The sequence below is a fragment of the Mugil cephalus genome, chromosome 1 (genome assembly GCF_022458985.1).
Source record: "Mugil cephalus isolate CIBA_MC_2020 chromosome 1, CIBA_Mcephalus_1.1, whole genome shotgun sequence".
In the NCBI taxonomy this organism is placed as follows: Eukaryota; Metazoa; Chordata; class Actinopteri; order Mugiliformes; family Mugilidae; genus Mugil; species Mugil cephalus.
The window spans coordinates 27581155-27600720 of record NC_061770.1 but is presented as its reverse complement, the minus strand read 5'-3'; the positions used below and the strand labels follow the sequence as shown (position 1 = coordinate 27600720).

General features: G+C 48.6%; 1 protein-coding gene across 2 annotated transcripts in view; it reads left to right on the top strand.

Annotated features, from left to right (window-relative positions):
- Positions 1–19566, top strand: part of plxna3 (plexin A3) — a 56545-nt gene that overhangs the window by 21841 nt on the left and 15138 nt on the right. For both annotated transcript variants that reach the window (XM_047585595.1, XM_047585602.1), the window contains 19 exons: positions 3452–3589; positions 6731–6831; positions 6936–7059; positions 7246–7402; positions 8254–8353; positions 8434–8548; positions 8866–9066; positions 9316–9412; positions 12066–12256; positions 13204–13352; positions 14342–14462; positions 14857–14993; positions 16346–16516; positions 16685–16778; positions 17117–17236; positions 17618–17737; positions 17833–17976; positions 18531–18765; positions 19033–19175. In XM_047585595.1, coding sequence (XP_047441551.1) covers positions 3452–3589; positions 6731–6831; positions 6936–7059; positions 7246–7402; positions 8254–8353; positions 8434–8548; positions 8866–9066; positions 9316–9412; positions 12066–12256; positions 13204–13352; positions 14342–14462; positions 14857–14993; positions 16346–16516; positions 16685–16778; positions 17117–17236; positions 17618–17737; positions 17833–17976; positions 18531–18765; positions 19033–19175 — 2658 coding nt within the window. The remainder of the gene's footprint in view (positions 1–3451; positions 3590–6730; positions 6832–6935; positions 7060–7245; positions 7403–8253; positions 8354–8433; positions 8549–8865; positions 9067–9315; positions 9413–12065; positions 12257–13203; positions 13353–14341; positions 14463–14856; positions 14994–16345; positions 16517–16684; positions 16779–17116; positions 17237–17617; positions 17738–17832; positions 17977–18530; positions 18766–19032; positions 19176–19566) is intronic.

Genomic DNA, 19566 nt, shown 5'->3' with positions numbered 1-19566 from the left:
CTTCATCCCACAGTCTCTCCTCAGTTCCTTCTTTCCTCCTTCCTTCCTTTAGTCTCTCTACTCCTTTTTATTCTCTGTTGTTCTTTCTTTCTTTCTTTCTTTCTTCATCCCTCCATCTTTCTTCTCTGCTGTTTTTCTGGGTCAGATGAAGATTTCAGGGATTTTATTTTAGTCACTGTTGTATTTAAAGTCACACTGCTCCTCCTCCTCCTCCTCCTCCCTGTCCTCCTCCTCCTCCTCCTCCTCATCACTCTCCTCCTCCTCCTCCTCATCACTCTCCTCATCCTCCTCCTCTTCATCAGGAGTGACTCCTCCTCCTCCTCCTTCCTCCTCCTCCTCCTTCCTCCTCCTCCTCCTCCTCATCACTCTCCTCCTCCTCCTCCTCCTCCTCCTCATCACTCTCCTCCTCCTCCTCCTCTTCATCAGGAGTGACTCCTCCTCCTCCTCCTCCTCCTCCTCATCACTCTCCTCCTCCTCCTCCTCATCACTCTCCTCCTCCTCCTCCTCCTCCTCCTCATCACTCTCCTCCTCCTCCTCCTCCTCCTCCTCCTCCTCCTCTTCATCACTCTCCTCCTCCTCCTTCCTCCTCCTCCTCCTTCCTCCTCCTCCTCCTCCTCCTCCTCCTCCTCTCCCTCTCCCTCTCCTCCTCCTCTTCATCACTCTCCTCCTCCTCTTCATCACTCTCTCCTCCTCCTCCTCCTCCTCCTCTTCATCACTCTCTCTCCTCCTCCTCCTCCTCCTCTTCATCACTCTCCTCCTCCTCTTCATCACTCTCTCTCCTCCTCCTCCTCCTCCTCATCACTCTCCTCCTCCTCCTCCTCTTCATCAGGAGTGACTCCTCCTCCTCCTCCTCTTCATAACTCTCCTCCTCCTCCTCCTCTTCATCACTCTCCTCCTCCTCCTCCTCCTCCCTCTCCCTCTCCTCCTCCTCCTCTTCATCACTCTCCTCCTCCTCCTCCTCCTCCCTCTCCCTCTCCTCCTCCTCCTCCTCCCTCTCCCTCTCCTCCTCCTCCTCTTCATCTCTCTCCTCCTCCTCTTCATCTCTCTCCTCCTCCTCTTCTTCCTCTTCATCACTCTCCTCCTCCTCCTGCTCCTCCTCCTCCTCCTCTTCATCAGGAGTGACTCCTCCTCCTCCTCCTCCTCTTCATCACTCTCCTCCTCCTCCTCCTCCTCAGTGCTGGATGTTTGGTTGGTTCAGCTCCATCTGCTCTGAACATGATGGTTAAAGGAACCATGTTCTGGTCCTGGATGTTCTCATGAGTTTAGAACCTTAAAGACTGGAGGAGAAACCTGTTCATCTCCACCCGTTCTCCACCCGTTCTCCACCTGTTCTCCATCTGTTCTCCACCCGTTCTAGCTGCACTCTCAAGAAGAACCTGTTGGATCTGAACAAGGTTCTCAGTAGAACTTCAAACGTTTAGAGCAGGAACCAGGTTGTTGTCAGGTAGAACGGGTGGAGGTTAAAGGGGGAGGAGCTGCTCTTTAACTTCTGTTCTGAGGTTCTGAGGGTTCTGAGGGTTCTGAGGGTTCTGGGGGTTCTGGGGATTTATGAGGGTTCTGGGGTTCTGGGGGTTCTGGGGATTTATGAGGGTTCTGGGGTTCTGGGGGTTCTGGGGGTTCTGGGGATTTATGAGGGTTCTGGGGGTTCTGGGGATTTATGAGGGTTCTGGGGTTCTGGGGGTTCTGAGGTTTCTGAGGTTTCTGAGGGTTCTGGGGGTTCTGATCAGCCTGTTCTTAGATTCGGCCTCGTCCTCTGACAGGTTTCCTCCTGAAGCCCCGGTGACGTCAGATAAAGATGGAGGAGAGAACGGATCTAAACGGATCAGATGACATGTTTTAAACATGTCTGTTGTGTTTGTTCATGTTCTCTTTAAATCAGTAGATTTCCTGTTGAAGTTCTGAATGGGTTTTACTTTATTGTTTAGGAGAGAAGTTTCTGACTTATTGAGTTTTAACTGACAGGTGGTGACTGGTTTCATGTTAAATCAGCCGGTTTCTAAAAGCAGTTCTGAATTGATTTTATTGTTAGTTTGCTGTAATTAATTAATTAATTAAAGATGACTTCCCTTTGCATAAAATAGTTTATTATAAGTGTGATTTTCTAAATACACTGGAGTCTAGAGTACTTGCAGTATAAGTTAACTTTAAGAATACTTTGAGAAGTATGTAAATAATGAGTCTGCATGTAGCTCCTCGGTGTCGTGTCGGTCTGTGCATGAAACGTGCTCATAAGAGATGAGGATTAAATATAACATATAATCATTCAGTGCCTAAAATTGATCCTATGTCAGTGAGTCTGCGGCGCTAAACTGTCCTGGATCGTTATTAAATTTAATAGTTCGACTGTTGTATTTGCACTTTTTCAGCTGTTGCTAATAAAAGTTGTTAATGTTGTTAATGTTGTTAATATTATGTTGTTATAGTTTCATCATCAATGTCTGGTTTTCAGTCTCTGAACGTAGCACAAGCCGACAGTTTGGTGATGCTGTCGGGCCGCGGCGCGTTGTGGTAGTGTTGTGTTAGTGTTGTGTGAGCGTTGTGTTAGTGTTGTGTGAGCGTTGTGTGAGTGTTGTGTGAGCGTTGTGTGAGTGTTGTGTTAGTGTTGTGTTAGTGCTGTGTGAGTGTTGTGTTAGCGTTGTGTGAGTGTTGTGTTAGCGTTGTGTGAGTGCTGTGTTAGTGTTGTGTTGTGTGAGCGTTGTGTGAGTGCTGTGTTAGTGTTGTGTTAGTGTTGTGTGAGTGTTGTGTGAGCGTTGTGTGAGTGTTGTGTGAGTGTTGTGTGAGCGTTGTGTTAGTGTTGTGTTAGTGTTGTGTGAGTGTTGTGTGAGCGTTGTGTGAGTGTTGTGTGAGTGTTGTGTGAGCGTTGTGTTAGTGTTGTGTGAGCGTTGTGTTAGTGTTGTGTGAGCGTTGTGTGAGTGTTGTGTTAGTGTTGTGTTAGTGCTGTGTGAGTGTTGTGTGAGCGTTGTGTTAGTGTTGTGTGAGCGTTGTGTTAGTGTTGTGTGAGCGTTGTGTTAGTGTTGTGTGAGTGTTGTGTTGTGTTAGTGTTGTGTGAGTAAATATGTTACGTAAAAGATTCACTTTTGTCTGTTTTCACAACTGGCAGTTTGCACGGGGTATTTTATTTTGAAAATCCACCGGATTGTCTTAGTTTTTTCTGTGTCTGGCTCCGCCCACTCGAGGTGGTCGTCCTGACGTTTAGTTAGTGGCGGTAAAATGTGGCTGTGAAGGCGTCAGAAGTGTGATACCGCTCAGAGTTTTATAACTCTCAGTCTCTAGTTCACTACAAGAACACGGTCTCTACTTGTTGCTAAGGGTGAACACATGCTAACAGGCCGCTAGCCATTCCTCCTTGTGTTAAAAAGACTCATTAGCATCAGGCTATCAGATTTGAATGTTAGCATCTCCGTGTTCTGTTAGCATCAAGCTAACTACCAGACGTAAATCTGTGTTCCAGATCCGTGTGGATGGCATCCCCCCGGACCACAATGCTTTGCTGTATGAGACGGTGGCGGTGGTGGAGGCGAAGCCGATCCTGAGGGACATGGTCTTCAGTCCAGACCACCGGTACATCTACCTCCTCAGTGACCGACAGGTAAACCCACCTCACCAGGTGTTCTTCAGCCCTCCATCTAGAACCAGGAACCATAGGAGGTAACGTGGTTCCTGGTTCCTCTCAGTGAGTTTAGTTTCATGTGGTTTTCATTGAGCCAATCAGAGAAGATCCAGGAAACATCCTCAGGTCTGATCAGGGTCTAATGTGGTCTACAAGGTCCCCCCTCTGAACTGGTTTATCAGGAGCCATGAAGAAGAACAAGTGTCCTAATGTTTCTAATGTGATGATGTTGATGATGTTCTAATGTGACAAATACATGTTTACATTAGTTTAAGGACCAGGAACCAGACATGAGACCAGGAGCCAGATATGAGACCAGGAACCAGATATGAGACCAGAACCAGATATGAGAGCAGAACCAGATATGAGACCAGAACCAGATATGAGACACTCATTGATCTGGATTTAACTCAGGAACATCAGGGGAAAAACTAACCAGGGTCGTTTCTGTGCAGTGTTACATAAACCTGAGCTGATGCTTCATGATGCTAGAACCCAGAACTCAACCAGAACTGTGCTCAGACGCAGGGACAGAACCGCATGTGTTGACGTTGCTCTCGGCTGAGATCCTGATTCCAGACGATGCTCAGCTGTAAAGAGACCAGACGGCTTAAATCAGCTCATTTCCTGTGGAGGTTCTGAATGAAGTTGAAGTTCATAGAATAATGCAGAAGTTAAAGGATGTTTAATTTAAACTTCAACGGTTTTAAAAGGAAAACTATAAAGAATTAATTGGTGCCGGACGTTCAGGAGAATCCAGACGTTTGAGTTTTTAAAAGAGAAGCAGCGAGTCAGCGAGTTTTCACAGAGGAAGCTGAGAATGAGACGGAGACAATGGACGTATTCATGAGTCTGCCACAAGGCATTCTGGGTAAAAGACAAGGGCGTTCTGTCTTTGTGAGACAATCAATCCGTCAATCAAACAAGCTGAGTTATTAGCGTGTTATTAGCGTGTTCGTGGTTTGTAGCGTGTTATTAGCGTGTTATTAGCATGTTATTAGCGTGTTCTTAGCTTGTTTCTAGCACGTTCCTGCAGTGTTCTTAGAGTGTTCTTGGCTGAGTTCTTAGCGTGTTCCTAGCTTGTTTCTAGCATGTTCTCAGTGTGTTCTTAGCGCGTTCCTAGCGTGTTCTTGGCGTGTTCTTGGCTGAGTTCTTAGCGTGTTCCTAACATGTTCTTGGCTGAGTTCTTAGCGTGTTCCTAACATGTTCTTGGCGTGTTCTTGGCGTGTTCCTAGCGTGTTCTTGGCTGAGTTCTTAGCGTGTTCTTGGCGTGTTCCTAGCGTGTTCTTGGCGTGTTCTTGGCTGAGTTCTTAGCGTGTTCCTAGCTTGTTTCTAGCATGTTCTCAGTGTGTTCTTAGCGTGTTCCTAGCGTGTTCTTGGCCTGTTCTTGGCTGAGTTCTTAGCGTGTTCCTAACATGTTCTTGGCGTGTTCTTGGCGTGTTCCTAGGGTGTTCTTGGCTGAGTTCTTAGCGTGTTCTTGGCGTGTTCCTAGCGTGTTCTTGGCGTGTTCTTGGCTGAGTTCTTAGCGTGTTCCTAGCTTGTTTCTAGCATGTTCTCAGTGTGTTCTTAGCGTGTTCCTAGCGTGTTCTTGGCGTGTTCTTGGCTGAGTTCTTAGCGTGTTCCTAGCTTGTTTCTAGCATGTTCTCTGTGTGTTCTTAGCGTGTTCCTAGCGTGTTCTTGGCTGAGTTCTTAGCGTGTTCCTAACATGTTCTTGGCTGAGTTCTTAGCGTGTTCCTAACATGTTCTTGGCGTGTTCTTGGCGTGTTCCTAGCGTGTTCTTGGCTGAGTTCTTAGCGTGTTCCTAACATGTTCTTGGCTGAGTTCTTAGCGTGTTCCTAACATGTTCTTGGCGTGTTCTTGGCGTGTTCCTAGCGTGTTCTTGGCTGAGTTCTTAGCGTGTTCTTGGCGTGTTCCTAGCGTGTTCTTGGCGTGTTCCTAACATGTTCTTGGCGTGTTCTTGGCGTGTTCCTAGCGTGTTCTTGGCTGAGTTCTTAGCGTGTTCTTGGCTGAGTTCTTAGCGTGTTCTTGGCGTGTTCCTAGCGTGTTCTTAGCGTGTTCCTATCATGTTCTTGGCGTGTTCTTGGCGTGTTCCTAGCGTGTTCTTGGCTGAGTTCTTAGCGTGTTCTTGGCGTGTTCCTAGCGTGTTCTTGGCGTGTTCTTGGCTGAGTTCTTAGCGTGTTCCTAGCTTGTTTCTAGCATGTTCTCAGTGTGTTCTTAGCGTGTTCCTAGCGTGTTCTTGGCGTGTTCTTGGCTGAGTTCTTAGCGTGTTCCTAGCTTGTTTCTAGCATGTTCTCAGTGTGTTCTTAGCGTGTTCCTAGCGTGTTCTTGGCCTGTTCTTGGCTGAGTTCTTAGCGTGTTCCTAACATGTTCTTGGCTGAGTTCTTAGCGTGTTCCTAACATGTTCTTGGCGTGTTCTTGGCGTGTTCCTAGCGTGTTCTTGGCTGAGTTCTTAGCGTGTTCTTGGCGTGTTCCTAGCGTGTTCTTGGCGTGTTCCTAGCGTGTTCTTGGCTGAGTTCTTAGCGTGTTCTTGGCGTGTTCCTAGCGTGTTCTTGGCGTGTTCCTGGTGTGTTCCTAGCGTGTTCTTGGCGTGTTCTTGGCGTGTTCTTAGCGTGTTCTTGGCTGAGTTCTTGGCGTGTTCCTAGCTTGTTTCTAGCATGTTCTCAGTGTGTTCTTAGCGTGTTCCTAGCGTGTTCTTGGCGTGTTCTTGGCTGAGTTCTTAGCGTGTTCCTAGCTTGTTTCTAGCATGTTCTCAGTGTGTTCTTAGCGTGTTCCTAGCGTGTTCTTGGCCTGTTCTTGGCTGAGTTCTTAGCGTGTTCCTAACATGTTCTTGGCTGAGTTCTTAGCGTGTTCCTAACATGTTCTTGGCGTGTTCTTGGCGTGTTCCTAGCGTGTTCTTGGCTGAGTTCTTGGCTGAGTTCTTAGCGTGTTCTTGGCGTGTTCCTAGCGTGTTCTTGGCGTGTTCCTAGCGTGTTCTTGGCTGAGTTCTTAGCGTGTTCTTGGCGTGTTCCTAGCGTGTTCTTGGCGTGTTCCTGGCGTGTTCCTAGCGTGTTCTTGGCGTGTTCTTGGCGTGTTCTTAGCGTGTTCCTAGCGTGTTCCTAGCGTGTTCTTGGCGTGTTGCAGGTGAGCCGGCTGCCAGTGGAGAGCTGTGACCAGTACACCAGCTGTTCCGGGTGTCTGGGTTCTGGAGATCCTCACTGTGGCTGGTGTGTCCTCTACAACAAGTAAGAGAACGTCCACTCGTCATTAACGTTCTAGTCAAGTCTGTCAGACAGGAAACGCATCAAAGAACGAACGTCAATCAATAAATGAAACTGTCGTCATCCAGGTGTTCCAGACAGGAAGCATGTGATAAGTGGGAGGAGCCTCAGCACTTCAACACACGTCTCGACCAATGTGTCAACATCTCTGTGACCCCGAGCAGCATGTCAGTCACCGCCCCCCCGACCCAGGTAAATACCACCCCACCCCCCCAGCAGCATGTCAGTCACCGCCCCCCCGACCCAGGTAAACAACCCCCCCCTTCCCCCCTGACCCAGGTAAATAACCCCCCCCCCCAGCAGCATGTCAGTCACCCCAGCCTCATGGTTATAAACACTGTCCCTCTGTGTGTCTCCCCCCCCCCCTTTGTCCTCCAGCTGAGTGTCCAGGTCCAGAATGTCCCCGTCCTGTCTGGAGGGGTTTCCTGTGTCTTTGAGGACCTGAGCGAGACACCAGGACACATCCTGGACAGAGACCAGTTGACATGTTTGTCCCCGTTACTGAGGGACATTCCAGCTAACACTCCGTCAAACGGTCAGTCTGTTAGCTTCAGTTAGCTTCAGTTAGCTTCTGCTACGATATGTTAGCCTCTGTTCATCCCTTATAGCCTCTGTTAGCCCCTGTTAGCCTATGTTAGCCCCGTTAGCCTGTCTTAGCCTCTGTTAGCCTCTGTTCGTCCCTTATAGCCTCTGTTAGCCCCTGTTAGCCTATGTTAGCCCCGTTAGCCTGTCTTAGCCTCTGTTAGCCTCTGTTCGTCCCTTATAGCCTCTGTTAGCCTATGTTAGCCCCTGTTAGCCTGTGTTTGTCCCTTATAGCCCCTGTTAGCCTGTGTTAGCTCCTGCTAGCCTATGTTAGCCCCTTATAGCCTCTGTTAGCCCATATTAGCCTCTGTAAGCCCCTATCAGCCTGTGTTAGCTCCTGTTAGCCTATATTAGCCTGTGTTAGCCTTTGTTAGCACCTATTAGCCTGTGTCAGCTCCTGTTAGCCTATGTTAGCCTGTGTTAGCCTTTGTTAGCACCTATTAGCCTGTGTCAGCTCCTGTTAGCCTATGTTAGCCTGTGTTGGCCTTTGTTTAGAGGGTTAGCTTTAGCGTCCTTTGAGCACGCGCGAGGTCCTGGCTGCATCATCGTCGCGCTCAAATGACGTCTAAGCTAAAACTCGAGGGTAATATTGTGATTATACAACAGTTACCAGCAAAATAAAGCGTATAATTAAATATATATTCATGTTGATGGACATTTAAAATATACAGGCTTGGCGTAGCATCATTTTTAGCCGTCATGCTGATTTGAGCACGTTGTAAATGTCTTCCTGACCAGTCACGTTGCTTGGTCGTTTCTACTTGTTGTATGATGTGAATTCTCGGCTCGTTGATGGTGTTTCAGGAGAGAAGCGAGTGGTTCAGCTCAGCCTCAGATCCACAGAGACCGGGCTCCAGTTCATCACCACCAGCCTCGTCTACTACAACTGCTCTGTGCTCAACTCGTAAGTCTGACCCTGGTCCACCAATCCCAGCCCGCCTCTGGTCAGCTGACCCTCTCCAACCAATCCCTGTCTCCCTCCAGGTGTACTTCCTGTGTGAGCAGTGAGTTTCCTTGTCACTGGTGTAAATATCGTCACATCTGCACCAACAACCTCCAGGACTGTTCCTTCCAGGAGGGACGTGTCAGCGGCATGGAGGTAACAGCCCCCCCCCGGGACATGTGTCCTAACACCCCCTCATACACAACATGTCCCTCCCCCAGTCTCCTGAACTTCCTGTCTCCTCACCTCCGTGTCTCCTGGTGTCTGTATCTCGTTGTCTCGTTATGTCTTTGTCTCGTTTTCTCAGAGACGAATGGAGACGGAGGCGTCTGATTGGTTAACGGGATGAAAAGACTCTTAATCAGAGCAATTAATGTTGATTAGCGGTAATTAGACGAAGTGTCTCTGGAGGACGTCCTCTGTTCAGCGACATCCTGTGGTCCTGATGGTTTGGTTGTGTGCTGTGTCTCCAGGGCTGTCCTCAGATTGTCCCCACCTCAGACATCCTGGTCCCTGCGGGGCTGGTGCGTCCCATCACGCTGAGGGCCAGGAACCTGCCCCAGCCTCAGTCGGGCCAGAAGAACTACGAGTGTGTGTTCAGCATCCAGGGCAAAGTCCAGCGCATCCCGGCCGTCCGCTTCAACTCGTCCTGCATCCAGTGCCAGAACACCTCGGTGAGGACTACACTACCCAGCATGCACCTCCTACGTCCCCCTGTCAGCCTATGTTAGCCTATATTAACACCTGTTAGCCTATATTAGCCTGTGTTAGCCCCTGTTAGCCTATGTTAGCACCACACTACCCAGCATGCACCACCTACGTCCCCCTGTTAGCCTATGTTAGCACCACACTACCCAGCATGCACCACCTAGTGGGCTAACAGTGGTACTACAGTCTGATAATGACCTGATGTGTGTCTCCAGTACTGGTACGAAGGGGACGAGGCCGGAGACCTTCCTGTGGACTTCTCCATCGTCTGGGACGGAGACTTCCTCATCGACAAGCCCGTCGCTATGCGAGGTAGACCTGGTCCAGCTCCGGGACGTGTCCATGGTGTCCATGGTGTCCATGGCGTCCATGGCGTCCATGGCGTCCATGGCGTTGATGGTCTTAATGGTGTTGTGTCGATTGTGTTGTGTTGATGATGTTGTGTTAATGGTGTTGTGTTGTGTTGAAGGTGTTGTGTTGTGTTGTTTTGATTGTGTTGTGTTGTGTTGTGTTGTGTTGTGTTGATGGTGTTGTGTGTGTTGTGTAGATGATGTTGTGTGTGTTGTGTTGTGTTGATGGTGTTGTGTTGTGTTGATTGTGTTGTGTTGTGTTGATGGTGTTGTGTTGTGTTGATTGTGTTGTGTTGTGTTGATTGTGTTGTGTTGAAGGTGTTGTGTTGTGTTGATGGTGTTGTGTTTGTTGTGTAGATGATGTTGTGTGTGTTGTGTTGTGTTGTGTTGATGATGTTGTGTTGTGTAGATGGTGTTGTGTGTGTTGTATTGTGTTGTGTTGATTGTGTTGTGTTGAAGGTGTTGTGTTGTGTTGATGGTGTTGTGTGTGTTGTGTTGATTGTGTTGTGTTGTGTTGATGATGTTGTGTTGTGTAGATGGTGTTGTGTGTGTTGTATTGTGTTGTGTTGATTGTGTTGTGTTGAAGGTGTTGTGTTGTGTTGATTGTGTTGTGTTGTGTTGATGGTGTTGTGTTGATTGTGTTGTGTTGAAGGTGTTGTGTTGTGTTGATGGTGTTGTGTGTGTTGTGTAGATGATGTTGTGTGTGTTGTGTTGTGTTGATGGTGTTGTGTTGTGTTGATTGTGTTGTGTTGTGTTGATGGTGTTGTGTGTGTTGTGTAGATGATGTTGTGTGTGTTGTGTTGTGTTGATGGTGTTGTGTTGATTGTGTTGTGTTGATTGTGTTGTGTTGAAGGTGTTGTGTTGTGTTGATGGTGTTGTGTGTGTTGTGTAGATGATGTTGTGTTGTGTAGATGGTGTTGTGTGTGTTGTATTGTGTTGTGTTGATTGTGTTGTGTTGAAGGTGTTGTGTTGTGTTGATGGTGTTGTGTTGTGTTGATGGTGTTGTGTTGTTGTGTGTGTTGTGTAGATGATGTTGTGTGTGTTGTGTTGTGTTGATGGTGTTGTGTTGTGTTGATTGTGTTGTGTTGTGTTGATGATGTTGTGTTGTGTAGATGGTGTTGTGTGTGTTGTGTAGATGATGTTGTGTGTGTTGTGTTGTGTTGATGGTGTTGTGTTGTGTTGATTGTGTTGTGTTGTGTTGATGGTGTTGTGTGTGTTGTGTAGATGATGTTGTGTGTGTTGTGTTGTGTTGATGGTGTTGTGTTGATTGTGTTGTGTTGATTGTGTTGTGTTGAAGGTGTTGTGTTGTGTTGATGGTGTTGTGTGTGTTGTGTAGATGATGTTGTGTTGTGTAGATGGTGTTGTGTGTGTTGTATTGTGTTGTGTTGATTGTGTTGTGTTGAAGGTGTTGTGTTGTGTTGATGGTGTTGTGTTGTGTTGATGGTGTTGTGTTGTTGTGTGTGTTGTGTAGATGATGTTGTGTGTGTTGTGTTGTGTTGATGGTGTTGTGTTGTTTTGATTGTGTTGTGTTGTGTTGATGATGTTGTGTTGTGTAGATGGTGTTTTGTGTGTTGATTGTGTTGTGTTGATTGTGTTGTGTTGATGGTGTTGTGTTGAAGGTGTTGTGTTGTGTTGATTGTGTTGTGTTGTGTTGATGGTGTTGTGTTGTGTTGATTGCGTTGTGTTGATGATGTTGTGTTGATGATGTTGTGTTGTGTAGATGATGTTGTGTGTGTTGTATTGTGTTGATTGTGTTGTGTTGATTGTGTTGTGTTGATGGTGTTGTGTTGAAGGTGTTGTGTTGTGTTGATTGTGTTGTGTGTGTTGTGTAGATGATGTTGTGTGTGTTGTGTTGTGTTGATAGTGTTGTGTTGTGTTGATGGTGTTGTGTTGATTGTGTTGTGTTGTGTTGATTGTGTTGTGTTGTGTTGATGTGTTGTGTTGATGGTGTTGTGTTGTGTTGATTGTATTGTGTTGTGTTGATTGTGTTGTGTTGATGGTGTTGTGTTGAAGGTGTTGTGTTGTGTTGATGGTGTTGTGTTGTGTTGTGTTGATGGTGTTGTGTTGATTGTGTTGTGTTGTGTTGATTGTGTTGTGTTGTGTTGATGTGTTGTGTTGATGGTGTTGTGTTGTGTTGATTGTATTGTGTTGTGTTGATTGTGTTGTGTTGATGGTGTTGTGTTGAAGGTGTTGTGTTGTGTTGATGGTGTTGTGTTGTGTTGATGGTGTTGTGTTGATTGTGTTGTGTTGTGTTGTGTTGATGGTGTTGTGTTGTGTTGATTGTGTTGTGTTGATTGTGTTGTGTTGTGTTGATGTGTTATGTAGATGGTGTTGTGTTGTGTTGAAGGTGTTGTGTTGTGTTGATTGTGTTGTGTTGTGTTGATGTGTTGTGTTGATGGTGTTGTGTTGATTGTGTTGTGTGTGTTGTGTTGATGGTGTTGTGTTATGTTGTGTTGATGGTGTTGTGTTGTGTTGTGTTGATTGTGTTGTGTTGATGTGTTATGTAGATGGTGTTGTGTTGTGTTGATTGTGTTGTGTTGTGTTGATGTGTTATGTTGAAGGTGTTGTGTTGAAGGTGTTGTGTTATGTTGATGGTGTTGTGTTGTGTGTTCCAGCGTTGCTGTATAAGTGTGAGGCCCAGCGCTCCAGTTGTGGTCAGTGCCTTAAAGCTCCGCCCTCCTTTGACTGTGGGTGGTGCTCTGAGACCAGGAAGTGTTTACTCCGACAGCACTGTCCGTCCCCCGAGCTCAACTGGATGCACCACGGCCGCCACAACCTGCGCTGCAGCCACCCCCGCATCGCCAAGGTAGGGCCCCCCATGACCCCCCCCCCCCATGAACCCCCATGAACCCCCATGACCCCCCCCCCCCATGACCCCCCATGACCCACCCCCCCCCCCCCATGAACCCCCATGAACCCCCGTGACCCCCCCCCCCCCATGACCCCCCATGACCCCCCCCCCCCATAGGAGCCACTGCCACTCGCACACAACTCTGGTTTGGCCGTTTACATGCAGAGTTTAATGGAGCTTTGCTCTAAACTCTACTTCCTGACTACGTCCTTGTCCCAGTTTACATGCAGCAGAGAAAATCTAATAACTGTTCTCCTCCTCCACACTAGGGGGCGACACGTGTCTTTCCAGCGGGTTAATACCACGTTAATACGGCCCGATTTCTGGTTGATCTATTACGTGATGTAATAAACTAGAGTCGTTCATGTGTCAGACATTTAAACAACAACCAGACGGATAATAGAACATTTTTTAATCTTGTACGTAATGTTCGTGCTGATTCTGGTGCAGGTAAGATCCGCGCTGTCCCTCAGACGCCTCCGTTTCTCTTCTTCTTCTTCTGTGATCGGCTTCTTGGACGTGTTTGTTCCAGGGTCACGCGCCAGCGCAGCGGTGGTGGAGCATGCGCACACGCATCATCCGATGAAAACTCAGATTCAGTCTCATTATCTCAATAATAATGAAACTCTGACTTTAGTCGTAATAACGTGTTTACATGAACTTAAGTTCTCCTGTTAGAGTCCGATTAAGGCAATAATTTCGAGAGGACGGTGAATCAGTCAGAGGCAGCTTTTAAAATAGGGAGTGTGTGTATTAATATATTAATATATATAACGGTGAAGAAATGAAGTATTTGTAGAGATAATCGTAACAGATAATATTAATTCATGGACCAGTTCCTGATCACATTCTTTTAGTTTCATTGGAGCTTTTATTGATGAGGTTATGACTGTTTCCTGCAGATTGACCCTCTGACGGGGCCTCGTGAGGGGGGCACCCGGGTCACCATCGAGGGGGAGAACCTGGGTCTGCAGGTGAAGGAAATCACCCACGTCCAGGTGGCCGGAGTCCGCTGTAACCCGGTGCCATCGCAGTACACCAGCGCTGAGAGGTGATAATGTTGTGGTGATATTGTGTTGTGGTGATAATGTTGTGGTGATAATGTTGCTGTGGTGATAATGTTGTGGCGATAATGTTGTTATGATAATGTTGTGGTGATAATGTTGCTGTATTGATAATGTTGTGGTTATATTGTGTTGTGGTGATAATGTTGCTGTGGTGATAATGTTGTGGTGATAATGCTGCTGTGGTGATAATGTTGCTGTGGTGATAATGTTGCTGTGGTGATAATGTTGTGGTGATAATGCTGCTGTGGTGATAATGTTGTGGTGATATTGTGTTGTGGTGATAATGTTGTGGTGATAATGCTGCTGTGGTGATAATGTTGTGGTGATATTGTGTTGTGGTGATAATGTTGTGGTGATATTGTGTTGTGGTGATAATGTTGCTGTGGTGATAATGTTGTGGTGGTGATAATGTTGCTGTATTGATAATGTTGTGGTGATAATGTTGCTGTATTGATAATGTTGTGGTGATAATGTTGCTGTATTGATAATGTTGTGGTGATATTGTGTTGTGGTGATAATGTTGCTCTGGTGATAATGTTGCTGTGGTGATATTGTGTTGTGGTGATAATGTTGTGGTGATAATGCTGCTGTGGTGATAATGTTGTGGTGATAATGTTGCTGTATTGATAATGTTGTGGTGATATTGTGTTGTGGTGATAATGTTGCTGTGGTGATAATGTTGTGGTGATAATGCTGCTGTGGTGATAATGTTGTGGTGATAATGCTGCTGTGGTGATATTGTGTTGTGGTGATAATGTTGTTATGATAATGTTGTGGTGATAATGTTGTGGTGATATTGTTGTGGTGATATTGTGTTGTGATAATGTTGCTGTGGTGATAATGTTGTGGTGATAATGCTGCTGTGGTGATAATGTTGTGGTGATAATGTTGCTGTGGTGATATTGTGTTGTGGTGATAATGTTGCTGTGGTGATAATGTTGTGGTGATGTTGTGTTGTGGTGCTTCTCTGCAGGATCGTGTGTGACATGGCTGAAGCCCTCCTCCCTCACTCCCCTGGTGGACCTGTGGAGCTCTGCATCGGGGTCTGTAGCGCCGAGTACCGGACCCTGTCCACCCAGACCTACTCCTTCGTGGTGAGTCGCCTTTAAATGGAACATCAGCTGTGACTGGTCCTCGTTAGTGTTTAATGGAACCAGAGCTGTGATTGGTCCTCGTTAGTGTTTAATGTAACCAGAGCTGTGATTGGTCCTCGTTAGTGTTTAAAAGGAACCAGAGCTGTGATTGGTCCTCGTTAGTATTTAAATGGAACCAGAGCTGTGATTGGTCCTCGTTAGTGTTTAAATGGAACCAGAGCTGTGATTGGTCCTCGTTAGTGTTTAATGGAACCAGAGCTGTGATTGGTCCTCGTTACCTAAGATGGCCGTCGGCTGGTAGGAAGCTCTGTCTCTTATGTGTGGGCGTGGCAGGACGTGGGGCCCTGAACCCACACCAGAACCAGACCTGATTGTTCCCGGTCTCCTCCTCCAGAGCCCCAGCTTCAGCAGGATCCGCCCGGAGAAGGGACCGGTTTCTGGGGGAACCCGGCTCACGGTGACCGGCCGCCACCTGGACGCCGGCAGCTCCGTCAGCGTCTACATCACCAGAGAAGAGTGTCTGTTCGTCAAGTGAGTGTTGGTCCACAGGGACGTCATGATCCATACTGGGTCAACGGTACTGGGTTAGAGAGATGTTTTACTGGTCCTCTGCATTATTACGGCGCTAGCTTAATGACGGCCTTTAGCCACCGGTGGTGTCCCGTCTTTTTTCAAACATGCCGCAGTCCAGCCACACTCCTGTGAAGCCTGGTCTTCACCCAAATATTCCAAATAATTTTAGACCAATGTCTGAACTTTCCTTTTTATCCAAAGTGTTAGAAAAAATGCCAGAACAATATATTTGAAAGTTCCAGTCAGGGCTGCGTGAACGCCACAGCCCAGAGACGCCTCTTTTAAGGGGAACACATGACGTCCTCCGTGCTGCGGATCCCGACCTCAGCCTCCGACGCTGTCGACCAGCGTCCTGATTGGTTCTGCTCCTACATCTCAAACAGACAATTCCCTGTTTCCATCGGTGGCTCCTCCTCCACACCTGCAAATATTACATGTGGGGTTCCTCAGGGCTCAGTTTTAGGGCCCCTTCTCTTCAGTCTGTACATGCTCTCGCTCGGGAAAATGATCCAAAGAAACAACATCTCCGTCCATTGGATAAAAAACGGTTTGAAGACATCAGAGACTGTTTGGCTCAGAACGTCCTACAGATAAATGAGGACGGGAGTCTTAGTCTTTGGCCTCCACATCACACCACTGCTACCGCCCAGAACCTCCACCACCGCTCCTCCTGTCACACCGTATGCGAAGAACCTCTGTGTCTTATTTGACAAATTAAGTTTCAATAGGCAGGTAAATTCTGTTGTCAGGTCCAGTTTCCTTCAGCTCAGAACCGTCTCAAAAATCAGACAGTTCTTCACCCTCTGACCTAGAAACAGTTATTCATGCATTCATATCATCCAGGCTGGATTTCTGCAACTCCCTCCACTCAGGTTTAACCCAGAACAGCATCTCCGGTCTCCAGCTAGTCCGACACTTAAATCCCTCCGTGGTCTCTCCCTTCATACATCTCTGAGCTTCTCACCCTTTACACCACCACCAGAACCACCAGAACCACCAGAACCACCAGAACCACCAGAACCACCAGAACCACCAGAACCCTCAGATCCTCAGACCTGGAACATCCTGCAAGACGCTTTTAGGAAACACCTCAACACTCATCTTTGCTCCCTGGCTTTCTATGGCATTTCAGGGTTTGGGTTTGACTTCATCATCTGGTCACTTTGGGTGTTAGTAGTTTTTCATTTGTTGAGAACGTGATGTTTATATGACATGTTGAATGTGAAGCACTTTGGTGCAAATGCTCTTTGCTTTTTAAGGTGTCAGGTGTTTCTTTTATCGAGTTGGTAAATCTGTTCTTCCTCCCGCAGACGTACGAACCGAGAGATCGTCTGCATCACCCCCCCCTCCTCCTCCGCCTCTGGCCCCGCCTCCATCCGACTGATGATTGACAGGGCGGAGGTCACCAACTCTGAGATCAAATACATCTACACCGATGACCCGACCATCACCAGCATCGAACCCAACTGGACCATCCTCAAGTGAGCCTCCGGGTCCTGGTCCTGGTCCTGGTCCTGGTCCTGGACCTGGACCTGGTCCTGGTCCTGGTCCTGGTCCGGGTCCTGGTCCTGGTCCTGGTCCTGGTCCTGGACAGTACTACCACTAATGATGATGATAATGATGAAGTAATGGGCGGTTTGTGTCCACAGCGGCAGCACCATGATCACAGTGACAGGAACCAACCTACAAACCATCCAGGAGCCCAAGATCAGAGCCAAGTATGGAGGAGTGGAAACCAGCAATGTAAGAGGCCCCTGGTTCTGGTTCTGGTTCTGGTTCCTCCATGGTCAGTTAAAACCAGTCTAAACCAGTCAAAGCCAGTCTAACCCAGTCTAGACCAGTTAAAACCAGTCTAGACCAGTTTAACCCAGTCTAAACTAGTCTAACCCAGTTTAAACCAGTCTAAACCAGTTTAAACCAGTCTAAACTGGTTTAACCCAGTATAAACTAGTCTAACCCAGTTTAACCCAGTTTAGACTGGGTTAAACCAGTCTAAACTAGTCTAAACCAGTCTAAACCAGTCTAAACCAGTTTAAACCAGTCTAACCCAGTCTAACCAGACCTGTGTTTTCTGTTTCCAGTTCTGCTCGTTAGTCAATGACAGCACCATGACGTGTCTGGCTCCAGGACTGGTCTACAGTAAACCCAACCCACCAGAGGGGGCGCTGCACCCAGACGAGTTTGGCTTCATCCTGGACCAGGTATCAGCGGTTCTGATCAGGTCCAGGTTCTGCTGGTCCCAGGACCAAATAAAACTTAGATTAGATGGAAACTTAATTTATCCCCAGACGTGAAAGACGAACGAGAGACGAGAGACGTCCCTGGTTCTTTGGACAGATCACCAGGGGGCGGGGCTTATATGACCTATACCACAAACAGACCACCAGGGGGCGGGGCTTATATGACCTATACCACAAACAGACCACCAGGGGGCGGGGCTTATATGACCTATACCACAAACAGACCACCAGGGGGCGGGGCTTATATGACCTATACCACAAACAGACCACCAGGGGGCGGGGCTCCACAGGGTCGTGATATTTTTAAGATGAGGACCAACCTAATGTGGACTTTCTGTGCAGGTGTCGTCTCTGCTGGTTCTGAACTCCACCCCCTTTACTCACTACCCCAACCCGACCTTTGACCCCCTCGGGAGCTCTGGGATCCTGGAGGTGAAGCCGGGGTCGCCCATTATCCTCAAGGTAAGAGGAGGAGGAGGAGGAGGAGGAGGAGGAGGTGATTGATTCTGATTCTGATTCTGGTCCTGGTCCTGGTCCTGGTCCTGTGTGTGTTCCAGGGGAAGAACCTGGTCCCCCCGGTCTCTGGTAACAACCGTCTGAACTACACAGTCCTGATTGGAGAGGCCCCCTGTCTCCTCACGGTCTCTGAGAACCAGCTGCTCTGTGACTCGCCAGACGTGACTGGAGAGCAGCGAGTCCTGGTGAGTCAGGGTCCAGCAGGGTCCCCCTAAACCAGCAGGGTCCCTCTAAACCATCAGGGTCCAGCAGGGTCCAGCAGGGTCCCCCTAAACCAGCAGGGTCCCTCTAAACCAGCAGGGTCCAGCAGGGTCCCCCTAAACCAGCAGGGTCCCCCTAAACCAGCAGGGTCCAGCAGGGTCCCCCTAAACCAGCAGGGTCCCCCTAAACCAGCAGGGTCCAGCAGGGTCCCCCTAAACCAGCAGGGTCCCCCTAAACCAGCAGGGTCCCTCTAAACCAGCAGGGTCCAGCAGGGTCCCCCTAAACCAGCAGGGTCCCTCTAAACCAGCAGGGTCCAGCAGGGTCCCCCTAAACCAGCAGGGTCCCCCTAAACCAGCAGGGTCCAGCAGGGTCCCCCTAAACCAGCAGGGTCCAGCAGGGTCCCCCTAAACCAGCAGGGTCCAGCAGCTATCCTCTGTAGACGACATACCTTGGGGGGGGGGAGGTGGTTCAGCTCAGAGCCAGATTATTTAATATTTGTCTCTCTGCCCCCCCCCCCCCCCCTTGTCTCTGTGTCCAGATCCTGGTGGGGGGTCTGGAGTACTCCCCAGGGACGCTCCATATCTACTCGGACAGTGTCCTGTCTCTCCCCGCCATCCTGGGTCTAGGGGGGGGCGGGGGGGTCCTGCTCTTCGTCATCATCATCGTCCTCATCGCCTACAAGAGAAAGACCCGAGACGCCGACCGGACCCTGAGACGCCTCCAGCTCCAGATGGACAACCTGGAGAGCCGGGTGGCGCTGGAGTGCAAGGAGGGTACGTAGACCCCCGGCCCCCCCACTACCCCAGACCTCCTACAGCCCCCCCCCCACTACCCTAACCCCCCAGACCTCCCACAGCCCCCCCCCACTACCCTAACCCCCCACTACCCCAGACCCACTACAGCCCCCCCCCACTACCCTAACCCCCCAGACCTCCTACAGCCCCCCCCACTACCCTATATCTTCTACAGCCCCCCCCCAGACCTCCTACAGCCCCCCCCTACCGTGGTAACCGTGGTAACCGTGGTCTCCTCCTCCACAGCCTTCGCTGAGCTTCAGACCGACATCCAGGAATTAACCAACGACATGGACGGAGTGAAGATCCCGTTCCTGGAATATCGCACCTACACCATGAGGGTCATGTTCCCCGGGATCGAGGAGCACCCGGTCCTCAAGGAGCTGGATGTAGGCACAACAACAACACCACTACAACACAACACAACAACAGCACAGCTACAACACAACACAACAACAGCACAGCTACAACACAACTACAACAACAACAACACAATAACAACACCACTACAACACAACCACAGCACAGCTACAACACAACTACTACAACAACAACAACACAACAACAGCACAGCTACAACACAACAACAACACAACAACAACACATCTGCCTACACCATGAGGGTCATGTTCCCCGGGATCGAGGAGCACCCGGTCCTCAAGGAGCTGGATGTAGGCACAACAACAACACCACTACAACACAACACAACAACAGCACAGCTACAACACAACTACAACACAGCTACAACACAACTACAACAACACCACTACAACACAACAA